We start from the raw sequence: 17,503 nt of genomic DNA, 5'->3' as shown, positions 1-17,503 counted from the left end.
TCTTCATCTTACCTTGGTTCTGCCTCATGAACCAAGATTGGCTCTTGCACTGCCAGCTATATGTTTTCTCATCCAGGAGGAAAAACTGAGTCCCAACTAGGTTTACCCTGATTGAAACAGCTGAGGCCACATGCCTGGCCCTGAGTGAATCACTGGTTTATCTCTATGAAATTCTCTATCCTTTGGCTGAGGAGTAAGTCTCTTCCTCATAGCCACACTGGTAATCAATGGGAAGAGGAAATGGTAGAAACACATGCTGAGAATGTAACCAATACAACTTAACTGTATTTACCCAGACATTGATTAGAGGATGCTCGATTTCCCAGAACAGGAAGTATCTGCCTAAGTGAACTTGAAAAGCACCTACATCCTAGGCTCTTCTTTTCAATTGATATCAGAGGCAGAACAACTCTACCAGGAGTGTGGGTTGTGGAAAGGCTTTAATGTGTCACCATGAATAGTATTTGTGTTCTGTTCTAAGACAAGGCTTCCTATAATGAATATCCACTGCTAAGAACATTTGGCCATCTATGGTTGGTTTAATGCTTTGCTATGAGGAAGTGATAGAGTTATCATCTTCTCATGTGATAGTAACCACAGAAGATCTCCTGTTTTGTAAGAGATTGGGAGCAACTTCTTAGTGGTTATCCACTGTCGCAATGTCTCTAGGACTCTTAAGGAACGTCAGTTAACTGAATAACGCAAGCTCGGCTTCTCTTCTGCAGTTCAATGTATGTTTTGCAGAATTTATGTCATTATCAAAAGCAAATCCTGCTTTCACATGTGTTCATCCTATAGATTGTACTTATGTGTGGAAAAGCCTTATAAAAGAACCTTCTCAGTGACAGACTAATTTACTGGATAAATAAAATTAGTACTCCCAGAATGATATTTAGCCTTTTAAATCTCACAAATGAACATAAAAGCTGTTTCAAAAGGAAGTTGAATATATTTCTGAGGTCAAGGGGAAGTTTTATATATCTGATTTCTTACGATTTTTTAAAAAAAATTGTCCTTGAACCTATAGCCTTTCTTGATCACTGTATGTATAAATAATTGAAAATTATCTCTTTGCTTAGAAAACCTGCCCCCAGGGGAGAGCATTTCAGGGTGAAGACTTCAAAGAGCTGTTCAAACAGAGAAATTTCAATATTTCAGTGTTTTATGGAATGTCCTTGCTGTCTAGTTAGGGTTTGTTTGGCATCGTTTCCCAGTCCGGCAGTTATAAGTTCAGTCAGGAAGAGCACGGAGCTAAAAGGCCCCACTCACTACATCTTGTCAGTGATGCATACTGTCAGCCTGGACTCTCTCTGGTGATGCTGACCTTTTCCCCTGGCTGTCCTTTCCCTTTCCCAGTCCATACCTGTACTCTTTGGAAGGAAATAGCTATGTGAACTTAACCAAGGGGAGTTACATTCTACTGTCACAAGAGTCAATTATTCTGAATTCTTCTGCTCTATAAATCTGTCATTCTCCTCCATTGCATGTATTTATTCAATCAATTTGCTTATGTTAGTATGAAATCATAGATATTATTTCATACAGTGTGTTATAATCCAATACATTATTTGTTTTGTCTCTTCAAAACTGTTTAATCGCCAGGCACTGGTGGCTCATGCCTGTAATCCTAGCTACTCAGGAGGCTGAGATCTGAGGATTGAGGTTCAAAGCCAGCCGGGGCAGTAAAAGTCCATGAGACTCTGATCTCCAATAAACCACTCAAAAACTGGAAGTGGCACTGTGGCTCAAAAGGTAGAGTGCTGCCTTGAGCTGAAGAGTTCAGGGATAGCGCCCAGGCCCAAAGTTCAAGCCCCACAACCGAAAAAAAAAAAAAGTACTTAATAACTTTTTCTCCCAGTCTTTGAGAAGATGGTAAATAAAATTCAAATTTTTTTTTCTTTCATGCGATTGTTTCTAAGATTATTTCTTTGTTGCTTTGTATGTCCCTCCCCCACAATATAACCCCTGCTTTCACTGTATTTGATGTCGGTATAATTTGTGGAGGGGAAGGGGAAAAACAAATCATTTAAATAGGGATACAGGTGGACCCATTGCAACAATGAGATGTACAAGTTGTTATGTGGAAAATGAACTTTACAACTCTGATGGGGGGGGCAGGGAGGATTGGGGGGGCGGGGGGAGGATGGGAAGGGAAACAAAGGAGGAGGCTACAATGCTTGATAAGAAATGTACTCATTATCTTGCCCATGTAATTGTAACCCTTCTGTACAGTATTTTCACAATTTAAAAAAAATCAGTATTATCTGAGGGCTACTTTGTTCCAGACTCCATAGGCAGATCTATGTTGAACTTTGTACTTTCTATATTTGTGAGGAATAGCATGCTATTTACACAGCTGAGTGTGTAAATAGCCCCAACCATAGCTGTGCACCTGTGACCATAAGATTGTTTAAAAGGGATGATATGCACATGAGCTTCAATTAAACTCATATCTGAGGTAAAATAGCACATGATGTCCTTAACTCATGTGAGTACTTTTGTTGATTCAAATGTATGAGCTAGGGACAGTAACTTATGCCATTTCAGCTCTCAGGAGGCTGAACTATGTAGAATTATGGTTTGAGGCAACCTGGAACAGACAAAATAGCCAAAAACAGAGTTGGTGGCACTAGTGGAGCACTAGTCTAGCAAGGCCAAGGCTCTGAGTTCAAACCCCATATCGTAATATACTGTGTGTAAAAGTGTGTATTCATGCATGTACACATATATACACACATATATAAATACAGATGTATATGGATATGTATAAATACATATATATCTTTAGCACATTTATCAAAAGGTAGAAGTAGCAGATACTAATATTTGAGAATCTTTAAGGTACTAGAATAAAACACGCTGCACATCTGTTGAAAATGTGAAAGCTTCTACAAGGTAGGAATAAAGTCTCCATTAATCTTCCTCACTATATGTATTCTTTCATCTTTGTTCAAGGTACATATGTAATTAGTCTACTACACACAATTTATATAGTTTTGCAACTTTTTTCACCTTTTCCCAAATATTTGCCCATGCCATTGCAAATGCTCCAGATTAATTACATTAGTGCTTTTGGAAATAAGAAAATATTACTTTGGCTCTTTTACTTTCCTACAATTTACTTTGAGTGAAACAAACGACTTCAAAAAGAAACTTATATGAGGAATACTTTATAATCACTAGCTAGGGGAGTAGTTGCATGTGTGGAGTTCTGAAAGAAGTGGAATGGGCATTTAAATCTAATAAGCAGACATTTTTTGAAATTTCATTGAAGCTGATGAGGCTATGGATCCCAATGTGACACTTTGTAAGATGTAAATATATAAATATGAACACATTTTCGTAGCAAAAATCTTACATGTTTAGCATCATAGTAAAATATCTGCTACATAAGTTTCTTCATTTAAGATTCTTATAATCTGAAAAAAAATCAAGCCCTGAGGAATTTTTTCTCATGTGTATCACTCAGATTTTGGAAATTTTCAACTTGTTTTAATTTGTTGAAACATTTTTTGACTCAAACATACATGGCAAGGAAGGCAATATCAATCACTAATTAATGGAGGATGCCGTGTGTGTATATGTGTGTGTGTGTGTGTGTGTGTGTGAGAGAGAGAGAGAGAGAGTGTGTGTGTGTGTGTGCTGGTGTTGGGGCTTGAACTCAGGACCTGGGCTCTGTTTTTGAGCTTTGAGCTTCATTTGCTCAAAGCTAGCACTCTGTACTTGAGCCACAGCTCCACTTCCAGCTTGTTTTGTTTGTTGTGGTAGTTTAGTGGAGATAAGAACCTCACAGACTTTCCTGCTCAAGCTGGTTTTGAACTGTGATCCTTGTATTTAAGTCTCTTGAGCAGTTAAGATAACAGGCCTAATTACAGTCAATTTTTTTTAAGAAAAAGAAACTTAGGGAAGTGGTGCTATGGGCTCAAGTGGTTGAGTGCTAGCCTTGAGCTGACAAGTTCAGAGACAGTGCCCAGGCTGAGAGTTCAAGCTCATGACCAACAAAAATTAAAAATTAAAAAATAAATCCTTGGGGCTGAGAAGGTGCTTAGTGGTAGAGTGCTTGCCTTGCATGCATGAGGTCCTGGGTTCTATTCCTTAGGACCACATAAGCAGAAAAAGCTGGAAGTGGCACCGTGGCTCAAGTGATAGAGCGCTAGCTGAGGGACAGCACCCAGGCCCAGAGTTCAGGCCTGATGACCGACAAAAAGAAAAAGAAAAAGAAACTTAGGCCGCCAGAGCTCAATAACCTTTCCTGCTTTATGGAAATTTAACAGTACAGATAGACATATATCTGTACTTTTGTGCTCAAACTCCAGCAATATTTCCTTTGTGGTACCATAGCACTCTTCCTCATCGTCTGGATAGCTACATAAATGTGAATAATTTCTAACCCTCAAAGCACTTTCAGGTATTTCCTCATAATCTAAACAATCCTTTTTGCAGTACCTATTACCATGTCTCCATAACTAGAAACGAAAGCACCATCTTTAAGCTGAAGTTAAAGTTGCTTAAAACATGCTTTCATCACAAGGGATCAGTCCATGACATTCAGGATGGAGGAAAGAGAATTCTGTTTGCTTGACTCATGTTGGTTCACAAACTGTATGTGGAGGTGGAAAGGTTATCAACAATAATGTAGCGATGTTGCACCCAGCAGTTTATTTAGCAACAAGCCATAGTGAGTAATGAGCATTGTGGGGGGTTCTAGGAAAAGGTATTTTAGGAGTACTGAACTTGTACCTTTGTTTCAGCAATGGCAAATGTTGCCAGCTTTGGTCTGAATGTTCACTGGTCCATTTTGTTTGGTTTAGGCTATTGGAAAATCAGAATCATGAGATTGAACTGGGAATTCTAAAACAAACACCAGTAAGCTTTGATATGATGGGATGGTATATTTCTGTTTAAATGAAAACATTAATTACTATAACCACGGATCTTAGTTTACCTCAGATAGTTTTATTTATACCTCCTGACTATGCCATATGAGTATTAAAGTTATTTAAAACTTTGAGTTGGTCATTTCTTTTTAAACCTTTAGGTTACCCCTCTCTTCCTTTCCTTATGCCTTTCAAAATGTTTTATCAGACCAATCATTTCCAAAGGCTTGTCTGTAGTCAGGCTCTTCATTCTCAGGTAATTAAGTAGCTATTTCACCATCAGTTTCTGCATCATGTCCTCTAGTAGTAACCAGATAATCCAGATGACCACTTCCCTGAAATCTCTTATCTGCATCTATTTCTACTATCAGTCATTAACAGAAGGTTTCTAGGCTGCAGAACATAGAATTTGCTTCAGATCACTTAAAGAGAAAGAAGACCAAAGTTGGATATTAAAGAGGCATAGAAGTATACCAACCACCTTTGCCACTGGTGCTTGCTCTGCATTATCTGTGATAGCAGGACCATGACGCCATTCTTTGCCGCAGCTTTCTTAGACTAGAAGAATCAGATAGTTCCTGAACTAAGCTTTTTAGAAAATTAGTGTTCACATCTCTCTTCAGGTATATAACAATTCTAGAAAAGAAGAACAGTAGTTTATAGTTTTCCAGTCTTATTACCACAGAGAAATGACACTCAAAGGGGTTTGGAATAATAGACATGGAGCTAGTCAACCTGCACTTCTGCAGTGTTATCAAAACTAGAATACTAAGGAGTGTGAAATTAAAGAGTGATCTATTAAACAACTTTAAAAAAGAAATTAAGTCCATACAGCACATGGTATTGCCTGAGTATATCTCTTGAAACCCTAAATGGTTACTTGATCTACCATTTGGGGGTATAGAAAGTTAGGCTCAAAGATCAAAAAAATAAAATAAAATTGGGCAGAAAAGGTGGATTTTGATTTGAGTACTAGGAAGAACTTAATAGGAGAGGTATTAATATGGTTTGAATGTTGAAATGTGGTTCAACTCATGTTGCAATTTGCTTGCTGATGGGAAGGGGACCTTTAACAGAAATCATGTGAATTCTCACTCTCAGAAGCAGACTGTTGACCCTTATCAGGAGTCAGGCAGATGCCATGCCTTCCTGGCCTCTGGAACTGTGAATCTAAATAAGCCTCCTTCCTTCATAAATTACCACCTTCCATTACTTTGGGTACAGCAATAGAATGTAGCTGATGGGTAACCTATCTACAAAAGAGAATGTTTGTTTGATGGATAGATTGATTCTAGTTTCTAGCAATTTTAGCCAAAAGTGACTAGGATGTAAAGTTCTTATCTGGGAATGTCTGAGGTCAAAAGCCACAGTAGAATAGTAAGCCAAGAGTGTGGCCATGGAAGGTCCCAGAAGTGCCCAGGTATCCTCTCTACCTGCCATTCAATATCTAAGATTCTGTATCAGACAATCATCCCTTTACATTACTGTTCTTTCTCTGATTACCCTCTGAAATTTCCAATGCTGCTCAAAGGAGATTTTAATTTTTGGACTCATCCATTTAGAAATATCCACTGGGGCCCTGTCCCTTACCAAGAACTCTGCTAAATGTTGGGGATATGTCACAGATATACCAGCAATAAACAGACATGGCCTCAGCCTTCACAGAGATTACACTTTAGGAGGAAGGAGGAGATGAAAAATAGCTGCACAGAACAGTGAATTAACTCTTTATAATTGTAATAAATTCTGTGGAGTGTTATTTCCTCCATCTCGAAAACAGGCACAAATAACAAGTTGCAGATATCATTCAAGATATTTAAAATGGCAAGTAACCATGCTTTTGTTAAACCTGTAGGTGTGCCTAATACTTTGGACACATCTTTTTGATTCATCTTTTGAAGAACAATTTTTATTATAATTATCTTTAGTTGTACAGGGGTTTCAATTCAACATGTTGGTTTATGAGTACAATGCATCTTGATTTATGTTATCCCTTTCATCATTCTCCCCCATCTCTTCCAAAGGATCCTTTACAATAAATTCTACTGCTCTTCCATAATCACATGCTGATTGTCTTCTTGTAACCATTACAGCAAGCCTGAAAGGAGAGATCTTTTCATTTTCGTTGACAAGAATACCTTTGGAGCTTGATACTTCAGTGGCCTGGAACTTGCTCTTTCTCTCATTTGGCTATTGTACTTTCTCCTCCCAGGAGCTCAGCTCAAACTGCTCAAAATGACTCATTCACCCATTTCCTGAATCTGCCACATCTTGTCAGTTGGCAAATTCATCTGATTGCATTGCCTTAATATCTACCAAATCCATCTTTTGTTTCTCGTGCCTTCCACTAGATCATGTTCTTGTGACTAAATTGAAGTGTCATAAAAAGCTTTTTAAATAATCCCTATATCCACATTCATCCGTCATACAGAGAGGAAATAAAAGGCCCAGTTTTGTTTATCTCCAAATTCTAAGCACTTAGCCCAGAGTCTGAAGCATGAAAGACAGGCAGTGAGTGTTTATTAAATGAAGCTTTGTTGTACTGTATCTCTCTTCAGAAGTCTGTGCTGGTTTCCTAGTGCTCCCAGGCTGAAGCTATCCTCTGTCTGGTGTCACTGTACTTCAACCTTCTTACCTTATTTATCATGCAATTCAGTGATACATGATGCATTCTTTTTTAAACTATTCATCACTGGCTTGATGCTCCCTTCCTCCAAACCTTCATTTGTCAAAATTCTACCCATAATTTCAGACCCTGCTTCATATCATCTCTGTGGGGCCTCTTCAGATTATCCATTGTAATAACTGGTCTTTTTGTTCTTAAGCTCATAGTGACTTAATAACTTGATTATAATGAAGTTTTTTTTATAACTCCTGAGTGGACAGGATTTCAATTTAAATGCCAGTTTTGATCAATTGTAACTGCCTGGAGAATTATATAGGGAAAGATTATAAGGATTTTATTCTTAGGGTCCTAGTGATTAGAAAAAAAGAACAAAGGAACTAAACCCCATTAGATGTCACAAGAGAAGAGAGAACAAAGTACCAATGGCCAAAACAACTTTGTTACAGATCCTTACATACATTTTCACTCAGGCTGATCATGTGCTCTTGAAAAATCTATTCTGTACCCTAACACAATGCGTGTTCAGTTTATGCTTTTGCAAACTATTAACCAGTTTAAAGTGGATCCCATATAAAATGACAAGTTTGACATCCATTTACATGCTTGGATATGATTTCTGAAGGTGTGAAAGGATACATCCCAAATTGCCATGATGTTTGAAGGTTTGATACAAATTATTATTGTTGATTTTTTTCTTCGTTAGCATTCAAACCCAGGCAGGGCCTTGTGCATCCTAATAGGTGTTTTACTACTGTCTAACTAAAAATCAAAAGCAATTTACAAATTAATATTAACAAAACTGTAAAACCTATTAAAGTTCAAACTGACAGCATCAATTTATTATAACAAACTAGTTTTATTATATGTGAAGGCAGGTTCTCTATATTATACAACCCAATTTTATAGTTTGACTTCAATGAAGAGTAACGTAAAAAAATATGCTCATAATATGAATTTATTTCCTAGTTTATAATAGTCTTCCTATAAAAATCAAAGTTATTTTATTGAATAATAATCTTAGAATATAACCCCTGCTTTCACTGTATTTGATGTCGGTACAATTTGTGGAGGGGAAGAGGAAAAACAAATCGTTTAAATAGGGATACAGGTGGACCCATTGCAACAATGAGATGCACAAGTCGTTATGTTGAAAACGAACTTTACAACTTTGTTGTGGGGGGGAGAAGGGTTAGGGGGTGGGGGGAGGATGGGAAGGGATAGGAAGGGGAAACAAAGGAGGAGGCTACAATGCTTGATAAGAAATGTGCTCATTATCTTGCCCATGTAATTGTAACCCCTCTGTACAGTATTTTCACAATAAAAAATAATCTTAGAATAGTTTTCATAAAGCCACATCTTTAAGTTGTTTAACATGGTGGCATTTAAAGGATCTGTGTGGGCATTTAATGCAATTATTAAAATAATGAACACGAGTTGAAGATGTAATACAGAAATGGAATGTATGTGGTTTGGCAGCTATTTGGATGTGAGTGGGAGGAAATGGAGCAAAGATGGCTCAGCAATTTCTAGCCTGAGTGACTGGTGCTGCGGACTGGCGCTGCCGTTTATAGAAGCAAGGGTATTATGAGAGGAGAATGTATCCTTTATTGTACCAGAAGAGAGGTTATGAGTTCAGTTGTCACTCAAAGTTATGTGACTTTTTGTTCTAAGTGATAATTGCTTCACAAGGAAAACTGCTTATCTTGACATTAAAACCACACAAAATACACTGATTTATTCAAAGGATGAACTTATGATATGTGAATTACATCTCAATAAGGGTTTATACTGCTGCTTTATAATTGTACTTCATGTGAAATAGGGAGCTAAAAGATCTACTGTTGTCTATTTCACCTTATCAATGCATATTTTAAAACAAAAGAACATTCCTTTTGAATTAAAACATCATAAGAATTTAAAACAACTTCATATATGGGAAGAAAAGCCAGCGTTCCTACTGAGTACAAAGTGGCAGACACTATAAACTATGACCTGTAAAATTTTTACTGAATGTTTCTTCTACGTTACTTAAATTCAGTTCTTCCTCTTGCAAATTCTTCCTCTTGCAAATGTGTCTATAGCTCTAGATATAGCTTATTAAGAGTATATCATTACTAAAAAAAATCCATACAGGTAGCTTGCAAAGGGTTTGGATCTAGAAATAACTTGTGCACTTTCTTTCCATAGAAAGTAGCATTAGAAATTTAAATCACTGAGAAATTGTTTCTTGCACATACTGTCACAATGCTGGGAGAATTTATTTCTATATAATTACATCATATTTTACATTGGACCTAAAATAGAAGTGTGTGATCCATTGGTATGAGATCTTTTGCATAGATGAATGAGTCAACAGTCTCTTGAATAAATCATTTTCATTTTAACTTACAATTACATGGAATTAACTTTATACACCTTTATTTTCCACTCATCTTTGATTGTGATTTTACTTCACAGCTTCTTCCTATGCTAATTTCCTTAAATAAATCTTGTAGTGTCTTGTGTGGGAAACTTATGCCATATCATATTGGTTAGCTTTCAATTGGGTTGAGATAGTATATTTTAGAAACTAGCATGTTTTTGAGTCAAGAATTTCAAAAGCTTTAATGTACTAGGTGATTACGATATTGTCTGAAATCACAAAATGATTAATTTTATTGAACAATTCTTGTAGTTGAGCCTAAATTAAATATGGTTCCTTTTTGGAAAAATTAGAAGATAATAAATTTAATATTTTGTATATTTCTTCCAGAAGATCAATACTGTTGGAACCAGTAATGCAGATGCCCCTTTGGCTGATCCCGGAATGTACCAATTGGATATTACATTGAGAAGGGGTCAAAGTTTAGCTGCCCGAGATCGGGGAGGTAAGAATATAATTTTTTCTGTGTTTGTGACAAACTTTGTTTTCCTTAAGTTTAAAGAATTAATTGTAATATTTTAATTTTTGAAAGCCTGGGTTCAAAGATAAACTTTGATACGTATTTGATCTTCTGACCTTGAATGAGAAAGAAGGTTTTGGCTCAGGTTCCACAATTCTGACTCACATGGCCCATACAGCATGTTCCCACCAAAGTGCTGAAAACCTGGACTCTGCAGCACATGTAACTTTGAAACAATTAGGTACATACACAAGATGGATATTTGAAGTCATACCAGAAATTATCTTTTAGTAGAATCAAGGATATTTTTGGCTACCTAGATTTGTTCCTTTAAATCTAAAATTATATTATCTCATCAAGACTCAGGTTATTCTCAACTGAGACTAGATTAGACCTGGTAGTAGCTTCAAGGTGAATTAAGTGTTTATACATTACAAGAAAAGACAAGATAAACCAATGTTCTTTAATTCCCAGATTCCCAACCCTAAGGCAATCTCCTGATGAGCTAGGCAGAGTCACTTGAAGGATTCATTAAGCACAGGCTAGAGGCATAATCAGAGAATCGAGATCCCCAGTAGACTGGGTAGAAGTCATTGCAAGATCTCAATACTAGCTGTGTATGTGTTAGAGACTAGGACCGCCTTTAGAGCTGCTGGTCCCTCAGGAATCTGAGCTTGAGGTTCAACTCCTTCTAGCAGGAGGTAGGAGACTCCAAAAACCTATGTTAGTCATTGTCAAGACACATGAAGAAGTTTGTGACCTCCCATGCTTCTCTCTCCTCACCCTAATTGATGCTCGTATTTAAAGAGTAGAAGAACCAGCTTAGGAGTATAGTCCATCATTTCTGTCTTCTATCTCTAAAGAAATGCAATAATTTAATATAATAGTAGATTTTTTACTATGTTGAAACTACAAATAATAGGTTTAATTTTAAGAAAAGCTAATAAATAATAGATTATTTTAATTATTTTTATTAACATATTAATTATATAAAATGGTTCACTAATATTTTCTCTTTTTTCTGTTTTTCTTTACTTTTTGCTTCTCTGTCATTTTGACATGCTGCCAAGGAGTTTTGAGCACTTCCTCAGTTATTGGCAATGCAAAATATTCTAGACTCATCTTGTGCTTTTCCACCTCAACCATTTTCTCCAAGATCTCTAGTTACTTGTTAAGGAACATTGTGGTATAAATTTTTTTTGTCAGTTGAGGAGCTTGAACTCAGGGCCCAGATGCTGTCCCTGAGCTTTTTCACTCAAGGCTAACACTCTACCACTTTGACCTACAGCTTCACTTACAGTTTTTTTGGTAGTTAATTGGAGATAAAGAGTATCATGGATTTTCCTGCAGGAACTGGTTCAAACTGGCTTCAAATCCTCCAATCTCAGCTTCCTGAGTAGCTAGGATTATAGGCATGAGCCACCAGTGCCAGGTGCATTCCTGCTTTTTATTGCTCTATTTTGACAATATTTCAGTAATTTGTTAATTATTAAATAAAATCGGGAAATGAAAAGAACTAAAAATAGAATACAACTATACCCCTTCAGAAAACCTCTAAGTCATTCTGTAAAACAGTAGTAGAATATATGTTGTTACATTCAAAATGAAAGGAACTATATACATAGATATGCTTTAGGGAAAGATCAAGGTATATAAAACTGATGTAATTGCTAGGAGCTAGCCTATAAGTCACATATGGTAGACAATGAGAGCCAGTTTTCTCAGGGTTGGAGAATGAAGTTAGAAATACCCTGTGTACCTTTATAAGAACAATAATAAAAAAGAACATTAAAAAAATTTAAAGTTACAAATACAGAAAATAAAAAAGGCTAGAATAAACCTTGAGATGTTGCAGGTATCAGTTCAGTTTTAACTGATGCATTTTACTGTTCATCAGAAATATACCAGAAGATCATGTAAATAGGTGTGTTTGTGGATGGGTGTTTTCTTTTTCATTTTTTAAGATTTTTTTATTGTAAAGATACTGTACAGAGGGGTTATAGTTACATAAGAAATAAGTACATTTCCTATTGAGCATTACCTCCTCCTTTGTTTTTCTCCTACTATCCCTTCCCTTCCCACCTCCCCAACTCCTCCCTCCCCCTACAAGTTGTAAAGTTCATTTTCAACATAGTGTCTTGGACATCTCATGGTTACAATGGGTCAACCTGTATCCTTGTTTCAGCATTTTGTTATTTCCCTTCCCTCCCCAAATTAGAAAAATGTATTTAAAGATGCAGGGCACTGGAATCAAATACAGTGAAAACGGGATATACCATGGAGGAAGAACATATGAAAGAAACAAAAAAAAATCACATAGTACATTAAAAACAACAGCGACAAAGATAAAACCTCTTGTGTCCCTATCTTGGGGTTCATTTTTCTCAGCATCATCTTGTATGGTCATATATACATTGCTTTTGACCTTCTCTGCTTGTCTTGTAAGATTATCCTAGATGTATACTAGTTAGTGTATGTTTTCTACATGTATGTTTAGAGAAGGCCTGAGAGCAAGCAGCATACCTAAGCTCCTTGTATTTGCTTTTAAATATAATGTTCCTTAATAAGTAACTAGAAATATTGGAGAATGGTTGAGATGGAAAAGCACAAGAGCCTAGAACATTTTGCATTGCAAGTAAGTGAGGAAGTGCTCAAAACTCCATGGCAGGGTATCAATACATGACAGAGAAGCAAACTCAAGTAAATTCCTCATGGCCAAAGACTGAATAATTGTAGCAACAAAACAAGTAATAATTACAATGAATACTAACACATGGAATGAATTAAATATCTGTGACTTCATAGTGATAAGTAAATAATTAAATGGATGAGTATATAGGAGAGAAGATGTATGTTTTCTTTTTAAAACTATTATCTTTAAATACTGTACAAAAATGTTTTTGGGGGAGCGGAAGGGAAAAAACAAATTGTTTAAATAGGGATACAGGTGGACCCATTGCAACAATGAGATGTACAAGACACTATGTCCAAAAACAAACTTTACAATTTAGGTGGGGATTCCGGGGGGTGGGAGGTGGGGAGGGGGGGAATGTAATTGTGGAGATGGGAGGAAAGGGATGGTAGAGGAAAAACAATGCTTGATAAGAAATGCACTCATTACCTTGCTCATGTGATTGTAACTTCTAGGTACAGTATTTTCACAATTAAAAAAACTTATTAAAATGTTTTAATTCAACATGTCAATTTATGAGAACAATGTGCACCACCCCTTGATGTCACTTTTGACCAGTGTCATCTGTGCTATCATTCTCCCCACCACCATCTATCTATCACAACCCCATTAATTCTCTCAAGTTTCCTAGTTCCATTTTCACCTGTGTGTGTGTGTGTGTGGAGCTTAAGCTCCAATGAACTCTTACTTGGCTTTTTAAATTTTGTTTTTATTGGCTTTAAATGGTTGTACAAAGGAGTTGCCATTCAACAAAGCAGTTTAGAAATACGGTATATCTGATCAGTATTACCCCTTTCAACCTTCTCATACATCCCTCTCCTGGCCCCTTCTCTTCCCTCCTTTTCCTTAACGTCAAAGGATATGCATTGGGTTTTTTTTTTTTTTACTGCATTTTCCCCTTCTCCTCTTCATTTGTCTACCTTTTTCCTCTTGATGTTACATCCCCACCTAAGTACCTGGTTCCTGCTGAACTTTGAAAGATCTGGGGAAAAAATTAAGTGAAGTAAGTTGGGTCCAGAAAGAGACAGGATGCATATTTTCCCTTATATGTGGAAGCTAAATTTAGTTTATTACCTGTAAGTAAATATATTGGATGTTACGCAATTATAAGTAAATATATTGGATGTTATGAAATTATATAAAAATATATTAACTGAAATATGGTAGATTCAAGGAAGAACTCAAATAAGGTCATTCCTTAGAAAGAAAATCACTCGGTGTTTTTTGCTCACAGCTGGTACTCTACCACTTTCAGTTTTTATTTTGTTTTGTTTGTGTTTGTTTTTTGGGTGTTTTTTTTTTTGCTGGTTAATTAGATATCAGACTCTTGAGGATTTGTCTGTGAAGGCTGGCTCTGAATATTGATCCTAGATCTCAGCCTCCTGAGTAGCTAGCAATATAGGAATGGACCACCAGAGCCCAGTGTTATAGGTTTTCTTATGGTAGAATTCCAGTGCACAAATGCAGAAGTGAAGATAGAAATAGAAAAAACGCTCTTAACAAACACCACAGTCAAAATTATTTTATGAAGAGATCATCAGAAGATGTAAAAACTATATGTGTTGAAATTATGATAGGGAGTAAGAGTTTCAGCACATTCAAGTATTTCTGTGTACAGTTTACAAAGTGAAAAATAGTGCTCACATGTGCAAAATCATAATCAAAACCACTCTAATGATCAATTTTGAGGAAGTAATGAAACTTGCAGGTATCATGTGCCTCCTGACAGACACCAAGAACTACATACAATTTTGTAGCACTCTTGTCAAAATGCATAAGCTCAAATAATCATGAAAAAAACACCATGCCTGCTCTGTTACCAGATGACACCATTCTGAGCTGTGAAGCCTCTACCTCATGGATAGTGTGCAGTCTTGTTCATCTTTCCCTGGGCTCCACAAATCTGAGTCTGAATTTCATTATGTGCTTACCACTGTCTTCCTTATTGGATTCTCTACAAACATCTCTGCCAAAAAAAATATAATACAACTTTCAGAAGAAGGAGATGTCACATACTTTAAAAATAGAGAAAATATTACTTTGTGAGACTGTGAAAGGGTTTGAAATGCTAACTCCAACTCAGTCTAACAAGTTTATTTTACTTTCATATTTGTAAAATTTCTTTTAGATAAAGATAAGAAATACTTAATCTAAGTTAAGTGGGGGTGAATTATCTTCTATCCATCTATGGATAACAGTTGTATTAAATACTGGATTAAATAGATCCTGCTGGGTTGTGAATTTACATACACATATTTTATACATATGAATTTATATACATACATTCAAATGAGGTTTGTTTATATACATATAATTTGTATGGTAATTCCATGAAAATAGGTAGTTTGAAGTGAGAGGAAAGCCCTATAGTCAGGAAGTAATATGGTTTTGAGGGCTTGGACTGGGATTGTAAGTGTGGAAAGGAGAGTGGGAAGAATGTGAGAAGATTCAGAAAAATGTCCAGTAGGATGCAGGAGGATTTGGAAAAGGGAACGGAGTGTGTGGGGGGAAACACTGAAAATTTAAGGTTGATGGTGCCTAGGATCCATGTGAGACACTTGTACAACTGGGAGAATCAGTAGAGATTGCGTTATTGTCATCTATTCTATCGATATCTTCACTTGCTGCCCAGCAAGACCAAGATGCTTGTGCCCCCTGTGTCTCAAATCCCAGATGAGTACACATAGTAGTAGAAAAGAAAAACTCAGCTGTCACTACCCCACCCCGTATTTCTGTGTTTATCTCCTCTCCTTTTTTTTTTTATAAAGATACCAATCATAGATTTAGGATCCACCCTCAATCTACAATATTCTTATCACAAGGTCCATAATTGTTTATATAAAGACCTTAATTCCAAATGAGGTCACATTCATTGGGACCAGAGACTAGGACTTGGACATACCTTGTGAAGTACCAAAGCTAATCTGTACAAGAGGATAATATTTATTTTCATGTGTTATGAACAAATTTAAATAATCTGAAAGAGGGTGGGGATAAAGGAGTATGGTGGAGGAGTGTGAGCAAGGTACGTTATATGTATACAAGGATGCATCAAAATAAACCCCCTTGTACAACTAACTGATAGTAATAAAAAGAGATCTCTGTGAACTTATTACTATATTTTTTGTTCAAGTCTTAGGAATTGAACTCAGGGCCAGGCCACTCTCTTTGAGCTTATTTTGCTGATGGCTAGTGCTCTACCAGTTGAGTCACAGCTCCACTTTCAGCTTTTTGATAGTTAGTTGGAGATAAGAATCTCACAGACTTTCCTGCCAAGGCTGGCTTTTTAAAATGATCTTAAGATCTCAGCCTCCTGAGTAGCCAGGTTTATAGAACTGAGCCACTGGTGCTTGGCTATTATTACTGTATTTAAAACTGTTAGAAATCCCTGCATTGAGCTAAATTAGAGACTCTCAATAACTGCAGCTGAGACTCTTGGGATCTACAAAGAGTCTGATGTCTGTGCTAAAAGAGAGTTTCTAAGTGGTATAAGAATCACATTTTCAGTAAGGATTATAAAAGCTCGGTGAAAGGAGAGGACTTAGATGTTTACAATCAGCAAAACTTCCCTTGAACTTATCTTTTATATAAAGCTGTCAGATCTAAGAAAACTTAGACAACACTTTTGTCCAAAACAAGAAATTTGATTTAATTAAATTGAAATTTTCTGAATTCTAAGTGTAAACAAGTCATTTTTCAAGTTGGAGGGCCTGCCTGAATTTTTATCACTAAAATAGACTTTGAGAAAACTTGTAAGGTAGAATTATTTTCTAAGTGGCGAAACATGATGATGTTTCTAGTGTATTTTAGGCGTTGGCAAAGTTCTTGTCACCTACAAATATTTCCTCCAGTCCTCATGGACACTGGCTAAGAGCACCTCTCCCTGCTACCCCTGTATAAGCATTCATGGTTAATGTGCAGATTCTTTGTTCTTCCTCCTTGGAAGGTATTTTTATGATAGAATAGGCATTTATCACAGTTTACCTGGGGGCAGATTGGGTTTTTTTAACATGTTGATGGACACAATTTTAATTAATAGCACTCCATTTCACTCTCAAAATCTCCCAGTTTCAGACACATAGAATATACTGATTCTTTCTAAAACAAATCTTAATTTCATTAAAGTACATCAGAAAATTAATCATTATGTGGGTTGGAGATGTGGCCTAATGACACAGTACATACCTAGTATGCAGGAGATCCTGAGTTCAGACCCTGGTGACCAGAAACAAACAGAACGTGATGGACATTCTTTTTTTCCTAGATGAGCAATCAATGCCACGTGTATTTCTTTTTTTTTAATAGTTTATCTTTTTTGTGTGTGAAAATGCTGTACAGAGGGGTTACAATTACATGGGCAAGATAATGAGTACATTTCTTATCAAGCATTGTAGCCTCCTCCTTTGTTTCCCCTTCCCATCCCTTC

The 17,503-nt window shown here is 36.4% G+C and overlaps 1 protein-coding gene across 1 annotated transcript in view; it reads left to right on the top strand.

The window, feature by feature from the left end:
- Window positions 1-17,503, top strand: part of Mctp1 (multiple C2 domains, transmembrane 1) — a 541,169-nt gene that overhangs the window by 198,505 nt on the left and 325,161 nt on the right. Inside the window, exon 3 of the mRNA XM_013022079.1 lies at window positions 10,259-10,370. Coding sequence (XP_012877533.1) covers window positions 10,259-10,370 — 112 coding nt within the window. The remainder of the gene's footprint in view (window positions 1-10,258; window positions 10,371-17,503) is intronic.

The sequence above is a fragment of the Dipodomys ordii genome, unplaced genomic scaffold (assembly GCF_000151885.1).
Source record: "Dipodomys ordii isolate 6190 unplaced genomic scaffold, Dord_2.0 Scaffold59, whole genome shotgun sequence".
NCBI classification, from domain to species: Eukaryota; Metazoa; Chordata; class Mammalia; order Rodentia; family Heteromyidae; genus Dipodomys; species Dipodomys ordii.
This window is presented reverse-complemented; position numbering and strand designations above follow the sequence as displayed.